Genomic DNA, 13310 nt, shown 5'->3' with positions numbered 1-13310 from the left:
CTCTCTCGTCTCGTCTCGTTGGACGGCGGCAATTTGGGTAAATCTGTCGGAATTCTAGGAAAAGACGAGTCGCCTATGGAAATCCTGGAAGGATCAGGTAGTTCGTAATCTTTTCCACGAAACGTGTATGTTTTCTTTTCTCGGTTCTCCTTCCTTTCCTTTCCTATCCTATCCTACCTCCCACCATACTTCGTTCCTTCATCATGCAACTCTATACATCTATCTCTTCTCACTCTTATTCTCTCACTCTGTCTTATTCATGTGCGGTGCACTTCTTTGAGTCAGACCTCGATCACAGTAGTTTCTATCCTCGTCGCGTCGGAGCAAGTGCGAAGAAGCAACAAGGCAAAACCTCCGGAGTGGGGGCGGAAGAATACAGAGAGATAGAGTGAGTAAGTGTTAGAGAAGTAAGAGGATAGAAGGTCGAGAGATTCCCCAATTTTATACCTGCACTCACTCACTCACTCAAACACACGCACCTACCACCGCAATCTTCCTGGTACGCATCTGCTGCAATAACAACAAACAATAGCTGTCGTAATTATAACAATAAAAACAACAACAAAAACAACAATAATATCGATTGGTCGATGCTATTGTGAGGACATTTAGTAACTAACTGTTTGTTACTATTGATTTCAATTTGAAATTATCTCGTGTTTGGACCTTGCTGTTAAAATGTACTGTGTTTGGTGAAATTTGTTGAATTTGCGTGGGTGTATTCGTGTTTATCAGTAGGAATTAGTCACACACACACACACACATATATATTTTAGTTATTTATTGTCGTTTGCTCGATTATCAGTATTTTGTAATTTTCAGAAGGTGAAGAGGGATCACCGAGAGAAAGGAAGGGGTAGCGTTTATATTTAAGAGAGAAAAGATGGACCAGCAGGACAATTACCTGCACAAGAAGTTCAAGAAGCAGCTCAGCATCGAGCCGAGGACTAATCACCACGCATCGTGCAACAGCAACAATAACAACAACAACAGCAACCTAAGCAACAATAACAACAACAACAACAATGCGGCGAATGAGGTTGCGTTGCCGCAGCAGGAAGTGGCGGATGGCGTCGGTGGTGATGCTAGTAGCAGTGGTGGTGTGCCAACAACGAAAAGTACAAATAGTGTAACAGTTCTGAGTTACGTAAAGAAGTCTTCCATATCGTCGCCGCCGCTGCCCTCGTCGTCGTCGCTGTCTTCATCGTCCTCGTCATCATCGTCTTCGTCGTCATCTCTTTCGTCACCGCCGTCATCGACGACGGCGATCGGTGCGAACGGTGTTGACAACACCAACAATGTTATTGTTGATGTTGGTCAAATTGATGTTGGCGATGGAAATCATCCGCAAGACATATCGTTAAAATCACTCAGCCTACAGGAGTCTTCCGCAACAGCAGCAGCAGTACCGTCGACGGCGACGACGAATTCAACGACGTCGGCATCGTCATCGACGGCGGGCGGCAAGTATGTGTGCACATACTGTAATTTGGCCTGCTCGAAGCCGAGCGTCCTGCAGAAACACATCAGGGCGCACACGAACGAGAGACCGTATCCGTGCGTGAGTTGCGGCTTCAGCTTCAAGACGCGCTCGAATCTCTACAAGCATTGCAGGTCTCGCACGCACGCGAATCGTCTGCTCGGCAACTATGGAACCAGACCGTCGCCGGGAATTGCAGGCGGAGCGAATCAGGAACAGGATTCATCACCGCCGACGATTACCACCAGCACCAACGACTCGGTCAGTCCAGAGCGTGACCAGCTCAAAGAAGATAACCACGTCGAGCAGCAGCAGCAACAACAACAACCACCACAACAGCAGCAGCAGCAACAACAACAACAAGTGAATCAAATGAAAAGTAAACCGTACAAACCGCGTTTCCACACGCGCGATAACGGTGAGAACGTTGAAAACGAAGTCGCGATACCTGCAGCGAATTCGGAGATGATCATGCACATCAACGAGATCATCGACAAGAACAATTCGATTGTGAACAGCGAATTCGCGAGGCGACGACCTTCAGACGAGGACGTGTCGTCGTCGTCGGCAGCAGCAGCAGCAGCAGCCGAACCTCTGAATCTGACCAAGAGTCGCAAGAGATGTCTGAGCGAGGTTTCAGAGCCGTCGACGCAGAAGAGTCTCATCAAGGAGCTGCTTCTGAAGAATCTGTACGCGGACACGAACATGCGTTGTCCGCACTGCAAGATGATCTTTCAGACGGTGACGGAGCTCGAGCTGCACAAGATGCGCAACTGCAAGGGCATCATCAAAAGCGGTCCGAGATACAGCAGGAGCAGTTCGGTGAACGTCGCCTCCATACTGACTCAAAACAAGAATGCTTTCGATAATATACCTGCCGTCTTTCCACTGAAATCGCCCGGACCGTTTCTGGGCAAGACGAGGCTGGTGGAGAGCGACAAGAGCAAATCGTTCTCCTTCGAGGAGGGCATCGAAACGATCCGTTATTCCTCGTTCTCGTACGACAGCAGAACGAAGCGGCCGCCGGTGAAGATGTTCGGCGGTGAGGTGAAAATTACGCAGACGTCCGGCGAGACGAAGAGCTTTAAGATCGACGGAAAAGAACGTGGCGAAGAGGGCGACTATCCGGATTACAAGATGAGCGAGAACCGCGTCGTCAAATCGACATTGCAATCGGGAGGGACGGTCATGCAGAACAAAGTTGTAGTCGGCGGGTACGTAAAGCAACACCATCAACAGCAGCAGAATGAGCAGCATCAGCAGGAGGCGACGTCGGCGGAGAGAATAGATTCGTCGTCGTCGGCCGAGTGCGTGACAGCGGTCGAGCATCATCATCATCAGAGAGTCGACAAAGATCCTCCGGACCGCATAATCGTTAGAGACTTGTCGAACGGTGCTGCCACCAAGTATCCTAATATTCTCGATTTTAGTCAAAACGCGGTGAAGCTGTTGGCGCCCAATCTGCGTCAGCTGAACCTCTCGATACCGCTCTCGTCTTCGTCCAGACCAATTATCACGACGCCCACGCCGAATCATCTGCTGACCATTTGCGAATCGCCTCAGACTACGACGTCGACGCTTTTGGGAAGGATCGCTATCAGGAAGGAAATCATTGCTTCACCACAGCAGATGCAGCAGCAGCAGCAACAACAACAACATAACGGAAACATCCTAAATCCGTTGAATCTTTTGGTGAACGGAAAGGTGGTGCGATACGTGCCCGGAATGCCTGGACCTGTCGTCGCCGAACCGCCGGTCAAATTGGAGAAACCTCCTCCTCTACCTCCGATCATAACGATCACGACGGACACGTCGCCTCCGTCACCGCCGTTGCCGCCGCCAAAGCAGCAGCAGCAGCAACAGAAGATGTCGCCACTGATGAAGCTACAGCCGTCTTCTTCTTCGCCGGAGAAGAAAAAGTTTGCACGGCCCAACAGTCTGGCGCTGAAGCCGAGTATGAGCGCACTGAAGCAGCATCACGGTCTCACCCCGACGATGTTCAATCAGATCCTCATCAGTCCGGACACGCCGCGCGGCGCCAAAAAGTACAACGAGCACTTTTTGCACGGCAACTACTTCAGCTATTTGGGCCTGAAGAGTTCCACGAAACCGGTCTACTGTACACTCAACAAGACGCAACCTTTTTACGTGCCACACTTTAAGAAGTTGAGCATGTACTCTGAGTGGCGGCAGCAGGACAACAAAGCTGACAAGATGTACTCGACGGCGTACGATTCGAGGCAACATAATCAGAAGTACACGACAGCAGGAAAGGATATCGCCGATTACATAGTTCACTCCAGTTATAAGGTAATTTACATACATACATACATACATGCATTAGGTTGTAACAATTATATGAACGTACAAACGTTTTATTTTCTTGCAGTTCAGCGTCAGCGAAAACAGTGGCGACAAGGAGGACGAAAACGGAAAATCAAACTCGATATTCGGAGGCTACGAGTCCAACGAGGATTACACGTACATCAGAGGTAGAGGTACGGATAGTTTACTAAATCAATTCGCATATCAATGAAAACATAATAATTTGGGATTTGTTTGTTGTTGGTTGTTCAGGTCGAGGTCGATACGTTTGCGATCAGTGCGGGATTCGTTGCAAGAAGCCGTCCATGCTTAAGAAACACATCAGGACCCATTCTAATGACAGGCCGTATACTTGCAGGCACTGCAATTTCAGGTATGCAGGACTTCCAATGTCTTTGAGTGATGCGGTCGCAGGTAGTAGTGAGCCTATTTCTGCGTTTCACAGCTTCAAAACCAAGGGGAATCTGACCAAACACATGAAGAGCAAAGCGCACACCAAGAACTACGCGGCCAGCTCCAGTTCCCCAGGTGCGGCGGCAGCGGCCGCCCTGCACGCCGGATATCAACCGTCCTCCGATTCGGATACGGACGACAGCGGAATGGACAGTAGCGGTTAGTAGTAGTCCACATTACAACATTCCACCACATTTGACAATGATTTTAATTTCCATCAATCCAGATGAATCGTCGACCAGACAGGAGGAACACGAGGCCGCTTACGGGTTGCTGTCGCTTTCGCAGAAGTCTCCAAACTCGTCTTCTCCGAGTCACTACAACCACAACAATGCACATTCGGATCATTTCATGAATGCCGATCAGCTGGTGCACGTGTCGAAGACGAACTTCGCAAAGAACGTGATCCTGGACCAGCAGAGGAGCAATCGTACATTGGGCATCATCAACTCGACGATCACAACGGCGAACATTTACACTACAACCACCACCACCGCCGCCACATGTACTACCTCCTCAAGCGCGCTCCTAAGCAGCACCGGTTGCGATGAAGAACCCGAATACACTCAATATCTGGGCAAATCGAATCCGAACAGGCCGCTCACCTATCCTTACAATACGACGACGTCTTTGTCGGCGGGGACGGCGATGTCCATCGAACCGCCGGTGCTGCCACCGATGCCTCCGCTACGTGACGGATCTCCGCAGCGATTTGAGGTGGAGGAAGAGCCGAGGAGGAGTCCGGAGAAGCAGCCAAAGAACATCACCAACTTTAACGTGATCAAGAGGTACAGCCCGCAGCAACCGACGTCGCCCGTCTTCCGCGCAGGAGGAAAGTCGTTGATGCTGCAAGACGAGGAGATGGTGGACGAGAAGGACAGGAAAAGAAAACGGGAACCACCGTCGCCTCATGCGGTCGCCGCCTACAAGCTGCACAAGAATGTCAACGAGAGCGTGGAAAAGAAGGATGAGGATGAGGAGGAGGAGGAGGTGGTCGTAATAGATCTGTCGAGGAGGCAGAACGGCGCATATCCAACTTTGAATCACCAAAGCAAGGAACGTCCAGCTCGGACGCCAACGCCTCTTACACCCACGCATCACCAACACCATCAACAGCAGCAGCAGCAGCACCAACAACCCATGCAGCTGGTAGGCAATCAGCACATTTTGGAGCAGCAGCAGCATCAGCAGCAAACGACACCAGTGTTCAGGAATAATGGTCTGCTGATGGAGCATCGAGTCAACTACTATTGCCAAGATCGTCCGCCCATCATAAACGCGGCGCAAGGTAGAATTGCTTCTTCCTGCTCATGTTTGTCTTCTTAATTAATGCGTGTCTTTTTATTTTCGTTTGCAGTGGAGAACGCCGTATCGGTGGCCACCAGAAAGATGTATTACGACAACAGTGCCATGGAGACTCTCGCCGATGTGGCGACGAAGCAGGAGAAACTCGAGAAGAACTCGATGGCGAAGAACGTCGCCTCCGAATTTCTAAAGTTGGCCACACAGAACGAGCAAAATGCGAACGGCGGTGGAGGAGTAGGAGGAGGCGGCTGCGGTCCGAGCACGACGTCGACACTAGGTGGTGCTTGCAGCACGCCCTGCGGAAGCGCCGTCGCCTCCTGCAGTTCCAATACTGGCGTTAGCGGTGGCGGCACCTCCGACGATAAAGCATTCCTCGCAAACTCGGATCTGGTGAAAAGTTCCGAAGAGAACAAGAGTTGCACCATTTGCTCGAAGAATTTCAGCAAACCGTCGCAACTTCGATTACACATGAACATTCACTATCTGGAGAGGCCGTACAGATGCGAAACCTGTTCGGTGAGCTTCCGCACGAAGGGGCACCTGCAGAAGCACGAGAGGAGCGCAATGCACTGCAACAAGGTAACAACAACAACAATATTTTGCGTCATTGATTTTTTTTTTACTTATGTGTACTTTTTTTTTGTTCCATTGCAGCTGTCCTCTTCGCCGGCGACGTCATCGTCTGAGCCGCGACCGTTCAAGTGCGCCGACTGCAACATCGCTTTCCGCATCCACGGTCATTTGGCGAAGCATCTCCGCTCCAAGATGCACATCATGAAGCTTGAATGTTTGGCCAAAATTCCGTTCGGATTGTACGCGGAGCTAGAACGATCCAACAGTCTGCTCACCGAAATCAACACCGCGGACGGCGACCAGTGTCTCGACAGCCTTAAGGTAACAGCGGACATAATTTACGAAGAGTGTGTAAAAGTGTGCAAAATGTTACTACATTCCATGTTTCCATTTGTTTGTTCCAGCTGTTGGCCAAAAGGGTATTCCTCAACGATCCAAGCAAGCAGTCGCATTTCGAAGATGATAAATCGGAAGTCATGGAAACAACGGACACGGAGAGTTAGCGACGATTGCATTTGTTGCCTAGGTTATACAGGGGTCGAGGACGACGTCTGCAACACCGTCGTTATCGCAACCACCACCACCACCAGAAACAACAACAACAACAACATACACACACATACCCTGAAGACTGATTTAAAACAATTTTTATTATACTACTACTAGTAATAGTTAGGACAAGAAATATATATATATATATATGAATATGTATTTGAGAGAGAGAGAGGGAGAGAGAAGAGACGAGTTGGACATTATTTTGTTGTTGCGAACAAAAACGATACTTTGAGGGAGCAGACTTAACGATAGGAAATTTTAATGAAAGATGAAAAAAAATTAAGTATATATATATATATCAAAACGTTATGTGATAATAATTAAATATTAAGTTTGTTATAGTTATTATATATATTGATGATATTTTTAAGTTTTTATTATTATTATTATTGTACGAGAATCATTTGTATATTATGCGCTAGTGATGATGATGATTGTGCATATCGTCAACTGTTTTTGCGGGAATGATGTGGTAAGGGCGGGCGGGGATTCACACAGACACATACACACACACACACTCGCAGATGATGACATATCTCCTGAGACATATAATATCATATCCTCCTCCTCCTACATATTAACAGTGTGATATAAATGTAAAATTATTTTATATAGTCTAAAGAACAATGTAAGGTTTATATATATTTATATATAGGTTTTGATGATGTGTAAGTGTTTATCATTAATTAAGGATGTAGAAGAAGAAAAAGAGAAGAGACCGACCCGCCGCAAAACACGTCGAATGAATGCAGTTAGATGAAGAGTGAAGGAGAAAGAGAGATCAAACGAGAACACTTCCATTCATTCATTTATTCATTCATTTCTTGGTTATATATTTCACCTTTTTGTGTAGCATTTAAAACGTTTGTACATATATATATATATATCATTTTTTTGATTGCTGTTTAATTGTTTTGTTATGAAAAAAATGATTAATTTTGTGATTAAAAACAAAAACAAAACTATGAGAAGTACAAATTAGTTTCTTAATTGCTTTATTATTATATAATTGCTTTCATTTTATTTATTGAAAGAGTTAACTCTTAACTAACTAAATTATCATATTGTCCGTATGAGAGAATGTAGAAATGTGCGCCTTCTTTGAAAAAAATCGATATAAATGATGTAAATTGCAACAGTGAACTACATTAAATTTATTCAATCCGTTCATTTACTTATTTATTGTGGATATTCTATAAGAATTGATGGTTGTAGTAGCACCGTAGACCACGGCGGACGTGCTAACGTGTTTGTTTCGGTAGCACCGTAGTTTATTTAAAAACTAGTTTGACCAACATATGAAAACGATACGAGTTTAAGGTTTAATTATTGAATGTTGGCGAACGTGGATTTTTGAATTGCAATCGAGATTAACCTTAAATTTGTTTATTTCTTATTTTCTTTGGGTTATCAACAAATAAAATAAACAAAAACAACGATAGTTGTCGTCAAGTGCAATCAAAATTATGAGCGGTGCAATGTGGAGAAGCGAAAGGGCTGTGGTTCGATTCCTTCAGAGGAGGATAATATCTGTACGCAACTACAGCAATGCAGGCGATAATCACTTCGATATAATCATAGCAGGCGGTGGAATGGTCGGAACATCTTTGGCCACCGCTCTGGGTGAGTTTCCATATGTTTCTTGTCTGCAATCCATCACATCGTATCGCATTGTTTACAGGTAAAAATAGTAGGCTGTCAAGTAAGAGGATCCTTCTGTTGGAGGGTGCAAAGGAGTTCAGCTGGACACTGCAGGAGGGCAAATACAGCAATCGTGTTGTCGCCCTGAACCCAAACACTCGCAATTTCTTCAGCAGTCTCGGTGTATGGAATGCTATAGAAGATGGCAGATATGGCACGGTCAGGAAGATGCAGGTTTGGGATGGTCTGTCCAATGCCATGATCACCTTCAGCCATGATAATCTGATTGATCCAGTCGCATACATTGTGGAGAATGATTTGATCTTGGATGCGGTGAACAGGGAAGCAAAGACGCTCAACAATGTGAAGATACTGAACGAGGCCAAGATCAAAGGGTACAAACTGAAGGGACACGAGAGCAACGTTAATTCTGTTGTGATGGACAACGGAAATAATTACACCTGCAATTTATTGGTACGTATCAATGTTTGTACATCGGGTGTTGCCTAATTATGATCGTGCACCGTTCAACACTCTTTGTAATCGGACATGTAGTTCATAGAATTCTTTTTTGTCGAGTCCTCTCGCAGGTAGAGGTCGCGTTTCTTTTGCTTGCGCACCTTCCGCTCTACGACCAGATTGTAGATGCTGTTGATGAGATCCTGCGGGATTTTGGCCTCGCGCGGATCGTTCGGTCGTATGTAGAGGGCCGAGTCCCGGTGCGACTTGAGGAGTAGAGCCTGTTTGTAGAGCAGGGTGAGAAAGCTGCGTGGTACCCATTTGAGTAGACGCGAAAAGAGCATGCTTTCGAGATGGGCAACGAGTTCGGCCTGTCTCACGAGACGATCGAGGCCGGCGCTCTGCTGCAGTCCCTGTATATCGCTGACGGCCAAACCGACCATCAGGTTGGTCAGGATGACCGTGACGAGGATGACGAAGGCGAGGAACATGATGTGCGTCGTGACCGGATAGGCGATCGGTTTATCTGACTCGTCGAACATGTCCTCGAACTCGAGCTCCCCCGACATCATGATGATGATCTTCAGAAGACCGACGAAGACGTTCTTGAAGCTCGGATAGCCGGCGAAGAGGACGCCGAAACTGAGGCCGAAGGCGACCAGAAGGCAGAGATAGGCGAGCAGAAACTTGGTGAAGTTGACAGCGACGGTGGTGAACATTTGGATGTAGAGGCCGAATATCGGGAATCTGCCTACGATCATCATCAGTTCGAGCCAGGCCAAGAATATGCCGACGGCGGCGACGTGATGCTGAACGGAGTACATCATCTTGATGTTGCCGTCAATCGGTGATACGCAGCAGAAAACCGAAATCGTGGTCAACCATTGGAGCCAGTTCTCCCACTGTATGATGTACGTGTGCCAGGAGTGTGCGAACTGGAAGATCTCCTTGAGCAGGATCAGCACGTTGAGCGCGAGCAACGTATAGCCGACGGCGATGCACCAGCTCTCCATCAGACAGCTGTTGCTGAAAGTCGAGCGCATCGGTTTGCAGTCCTTGAGGAAGACGCCCATCGTGTAGGCAGAGTACAGGCTGACGTAGAGCGCATGATAGAACAGACTGATGAGGAAGAATTTTCGAATCCGTCGCCACTTGAGGAAGAGAAACGTCTCGCAGAGTGGATGCTTTAAGATCTCTCGATGTCCGACCTCGATGAAGTTGAGCAGAAGACCTGTTTCGCCGTGCACGGTCGTCGGAACGAGGATCGTAAAGTCCAGCTTGAGCTCGCAGTCGACGTCACCGATTTCGTGTTCGGTCAGCTTGATGGCCTGATCGAACTTGCCGAAATACCTGGGGATAACCTCCGGTGTTCGCCTCGTGATGAAAGTGAGCACGGAGATGCCGCCGTTGGTGCGAGCCGTGACGTCGCCCCCGTTGTTGATCAGTAGCAGAATGCAGTTGGTGTACTCGTTGAGGGCGGCCAAATGGAGAGCGGTGTAACCGAAGGCGTCCGGTTCGTTCACGTTGACGCCAGCACCTATCAGATGTTTGACGCATTCGCACGATCTGCTCATCTTCACTATGGAACAGTGCAAAGCGGTACGACCGTTCACATCCCGCTGATTGGGATGAGCGCCGCTCCTTAGCAGCAACTCAAGACACTCTGGTGCCTGACAGAGGGAGGCGATGTGCAGTGGAGTCTGCTTCTTGTTGTTCAGTGCGCCAACATTTGCGCCTGCCTCGAGCAGCATTCGAACGGATTCGACGTTTCCATCTTCGGCTGCTAAATGCAGGGCCGTCGATCTGTCCTGGCCGCACTGAACGTTGATGCCGGCGCCGTGCTTTATAAGCAACTTGATGATTGCCGAAGAGCCGAGGGAGGCGGCCACATGCAGCGGCGTCTCCGAGTACACCTGCAGCGTGTTGGGATTTGCACCCAGCTCCAGAAGCTCCTTAACGCATAACACCTCGCTGCTCTCCACCGCACATCTGAGAGCGCTTCTGCGTTCGATGCCCACGTCGATGTCTGCGCCGCACTTCACCAGGTACTTGAGGCACTGCACGTTGCCACCGCTCGCAGCGCAATGTAACGGCGTGACCCGCTGCGCACGATCCCACTGGTCCACGTTCAGGCCGACTTCCAGGAGCATCTTGACGCATTCGACGTTGCCGCCGCTCGCCGCCAAATGCAGCAGACCCCTGCTCAACCGATCAAACAAATAAGTTAAACCATGCATTTATTTATAGAAAACTAACCATCCGGATGCATCGGTTATTGATATGTTGTCCCTCGAAATTGTCAGCAGATCCTTCAGCACCTTGGGTTTTCCCAGATGGGCGGCGATCAGCAGTCCGGTGGTCGGACCGTTGGGATGTCCCAAGATTGCGGCGATGTTCTCCTGCCTGACCATCCGCTGCAAGTCCTCGTTCCCGCTCAGCAACTATCAACAAAAAACACACGCACACATACACGTTATTTCAAGCGCGTATATTTTGGTGGATGAAGAAAATAGAGAACGAAATGAACATAAACATCATCATCATCACCTGCTGCCTGATTCTGTCCGCATCGGAGATCTCTCTCGGTTGCTTCGACGTCATCCGCATCTCGCAATCGGAGCCGCAATTCTCGCTCTCGCTGGAGATGCTCTCCCAGTCCTGTCTTGCCTCCTCTTCCTCCTCATCGTCCATCCATTTCATCTTGTTTTCCGTGTCGGCGCCTGCGGTAGGTGCTGCAGCTGCAGCAGCCGCGCGTTGCTTCTGCATCTTCATTTTGCACTTTAGAATTTCTTAAAAGAAGAAGATGAAGAAGAACTGTAAATGTTCGCGCCTAGAGCAGGACTGAGAAGCAATGAAATGAGGAAGAATGGAAGGAAGGAAGGGGTTCCTTTCTATTTTTAAAAGGAATAACACACTCGTGCAGAGTGAGTGAGCGTGAGTGTATGTTTACAAATGCGTAAAACTCGCTCGCGTCCTCTTTTTTTTTCCGATTAACGTGTAAATATATATTATCGTTTCTGATGATTCTCTCGTTTTTCAGCTGGGATGCGACGGGGCCAACTCTCAGGTCAGGAAGGCGATGGACGTGCAAAATATGTCGTGGAATTACGATCAGATGGGTGTCGTCGCCACGCTTCATCTCTCCGAGGTATATATAGAACACTATCGATTCGTATCATCATCATCTTGATTATTTATTATTTCACAAGGCCAATGACAACATCGTCGCCTGGCAGAGGTTCCTGCCCAAAGGTCCGATAGCTTTGCTTCCCGTAAGACTCTTCTCCAACTGATACTATGCATTCATCTCTATATAATTGTATTATTCGCTTCGCAGCTCGCCGATAATCTAAGCTCCCTCGTCTGGTCGACGTCTCCAGATGAGGCCAAGCATCTTCTGGGATTGCCGAACGATCAGTTCGTGGATGCCGTCAACGGTGCTCTCGTAATCATTGAATATAATAATCAGTGCAGTATATATAAACGTTCGTGTCATCGTCGTTTACAGTGGAAGGTCCATACAACGGCCGGCTTCGTGGATGAAGTCACCAAGGCCTTCGATGGTTTCATGCAGTCGCTGATCGGTCGTTCGAACGCCGTCCGTCAGCTACCACCTCACGTCGCCTCCTTGGAGGATGGCAGCAGGGCCGCATTTCCTCTTGGTTTTGGACACGCCATCAATTACGTGAAAGATGGGGTTGCACTCGTGGGGTTCGTACTCTCCATTTCTCAATCATTATCATGAACATCATCTAAACCATTTCCAGAGATGCCGCCCATCGTGTCCATCCGCTTGCCGGTCAAGGGGTCAATCTGGGATTCGGCGATGCGGCATGCCTGAGCCGCCTCCTCGGCGAATCCGTCTACAACGGGAAGACACTAGGTACTTTCTTTTCCATCATCATCCACAATTTATGAATCTAAATCTCTGAGATTTCTTCTTTTTTTCTAGGTGATCTCGATGACCTGAAGCATTACGAATGCGAGCGACAGAGACACAACGTACCGACAATGCTAGCGGTCGACGGTCTGCAGAAATTGTACAACACCGAATTCACACCAGTCGTCCTTCTGAGAAGCGTCGGCCTGCAGTTCACAAACGCCCTCGATCCCCTAAAAGTAGGTATCCGGATGCCCCCTATTCTTTTCTTTTCTTTTGTTTGTTAAGAAAACATCTGCTACTCTCCCTCTTGTATTGCCCAAGATAATACCCCATATCTTACCATTTCTATTCTATTTTAGAAACTCATCATGCAGCAAAGCGCAGCCTAAGTGCAAGGAGATTTTTTTTTGGAAAAGTATATAGTTATTGTTGTTGATTTTGTTACTTGTACATAAATATTTTGACGAATAGATTTGTCGAAGCTACTAGTCTCTTGTTTAAATTCTATACACATAAAAATTTATTTCATTAACGAAAACAATTATGTTATGATTTCTCAAATTTGATTAAACAAAGTAATTGTCGCTTATGTTGCACAACATTCAATAAGGTGTATATTGGGTTGCATACAGTGGA

At 47.7% G+C, this 13310-nt stretch overlaps 3 protein-coding genes across 6 annotated transcripts in view; 2 read left to right on the top strand and 1 right to left on the bottom strand.

The window, feature by feature from the left end:
• Positions 1 to 6989, top strand: part of LOC108556785 (transcription factor HIVEP3-like) — a 10915-nt gene extending 3926 nt beyond the window's left edge. Inside the window, exons 1-9 of one of the 4 annotated variants that reach the window (XM_017913052.1) lie at positions 270 to 388; positions 823 to 3790; positions 3870 to 3978; positions 4058 to 4178; positions 4251 to 4417; positions 4485 to 5546; positions 5616 to 6142; positions 6218 to 6457; positions 6541 to 6989. In XM_017913052.1, coding sequence (XP_017768541.1) covers positions 884 to 3790; positions 3870 to 3978; positions 4058 to 4178; positions 4251 to 4417; positions 4485 to 5546; positions 5616 to 6142; positions 6218 to 6457; positions 6541 to 6639 — 5232 coding nt within the window. In that variant the 5' untranslated portion in view covers positions 270 to 388; positions 823 to 883 and the 3' untranslated portion in view covers positions 6640 to 6989. Of the gene's footprint in view, positions 1 to 269; positions 393 to 428; positions 500 to 822; positions 3791 to 3869; positions 3979 to 4057; positions 4179 to 4250; positions 4418 to 4484; positions 5547 to 5615; positions 6143 to 6217; positions 6458 to 6540 lie in introns of those variants that run through there. The other 3 variants (XM_017913053.1, XM_017913054.1, XM_017913051.1) reach the window with 3 other exon arrangements.
• A 1017-nt stretch (positions 6990 to 8006) lies between these two features.
• LOC108556788 (ubiquinone biosynthesis monooxygenase COQ6, mitochondrial) lies at positions 8007 to 13162 on the top strand. The gene is made up of 9 exons (XM_017913057.1): positions 8007 to 8314; positions 8373 to 8806; positions 11832 to 11939; positions 12001 to 12063; positions 12129 to 12236; positions 12300 to 12502; positions 12559 to 12674; positions 12744 to 12910; positions 13034 to 13162. The coding sequence occupies exons 1-9, from the start codon at positions 8158 to 8160 to the stop codon at positions 13061 to 13063; spliced, it is 1386 nt and encodes a 461-aa protein (XP_017768546.1). The 5' UTR covers positions 8007 to 8157; the 3' UTR covers positions 13064 to 13162.
• LOC108556787 (transient receptor potential channel pyrexia) lies at positions 8813 to 11820 on the bottom strand. Its single transcript, XM_017913055.1, has 3 exons — positions 11339 to 11820; positions 11048 to 11232; positions 8813 to 10990 (listed from the first exon to the last, which is right to left on the bottom strand). Exons 1-3 carry the CDS (start codon positions 11561 to 11563, stop codon positions 8860 to 8862), a joined length of 2541 nt encoding a protein of 846 aa, XP_017768544.1. The 5' UTR covers positions 11564 to 11820; the 3' UTR covers positions 8813 to 8859.
• Positions 13163 to 13310: the final 148 nt, after the last annotated feature.

This window comes from Nicrophorus vespilloides, unplaced genomic scaffold, assembly GCF_001412225.1.
Source record: "Nicrophorus vespilloides isolate i.1.1-1 unplaced genomic scaffold, Nicve_v1.0, whole genome shotgun sequence".
Classification (NCBI taxonomy): Eukaryota; Metazoa; Arthropoda; class Insecta; order Coleoptera; family Silphidae; genus Nicrophorus; species Nicrophorus vespilloides.
Note: the sequence above shows the minus strand (reverse complement) of the source record. Positions and strands in the feature narration are given on the sequence as shown.

Coding starts and splice junctions, on each gene's coding strand:
- LOC108556787 (XM_017913055.1), bottom strand. CDS start 11,563: ATGAAGATGCAGAAGCAACGCGCGGCTGCTGCAGCTGCAGCACCTACC. Junction 11,233..11,338: donor CGGACAGAATCAGGCAGCAG/GTGATGATGATG, acceptor TTTTGTTGATAG/TTGCTGAGCGGGAACGAGGA. Junction 10,991..11,047: donor ATAACCGATGCATCCGGATG/GTTAGTTTTCTA, acceptor TCGGTTGAGCAG/GGGTCTGCTGCATTTGGCGG.
- LOC108556788 (XM_017913057.1), top strand. CDS start 8,158: ATGAGCGGTGCAATGTGGAGAAGCGAAAGGGCTGTGGTTCGATTCCTT. Junction 11,940..12,000: donor CCACGCTTCATCTCTCCGAG/GTATATATAGAA, acceptor TTATTTCACAAG/GCCAATGACAACATCGTCGC. Junction 12,503..12,558: donor GATGGGGTTGCACTCGTGGG/GTTCGTACTCTC, acceptor AACCATTTCCAG/AGATGCCGCCCATCGTGTCC.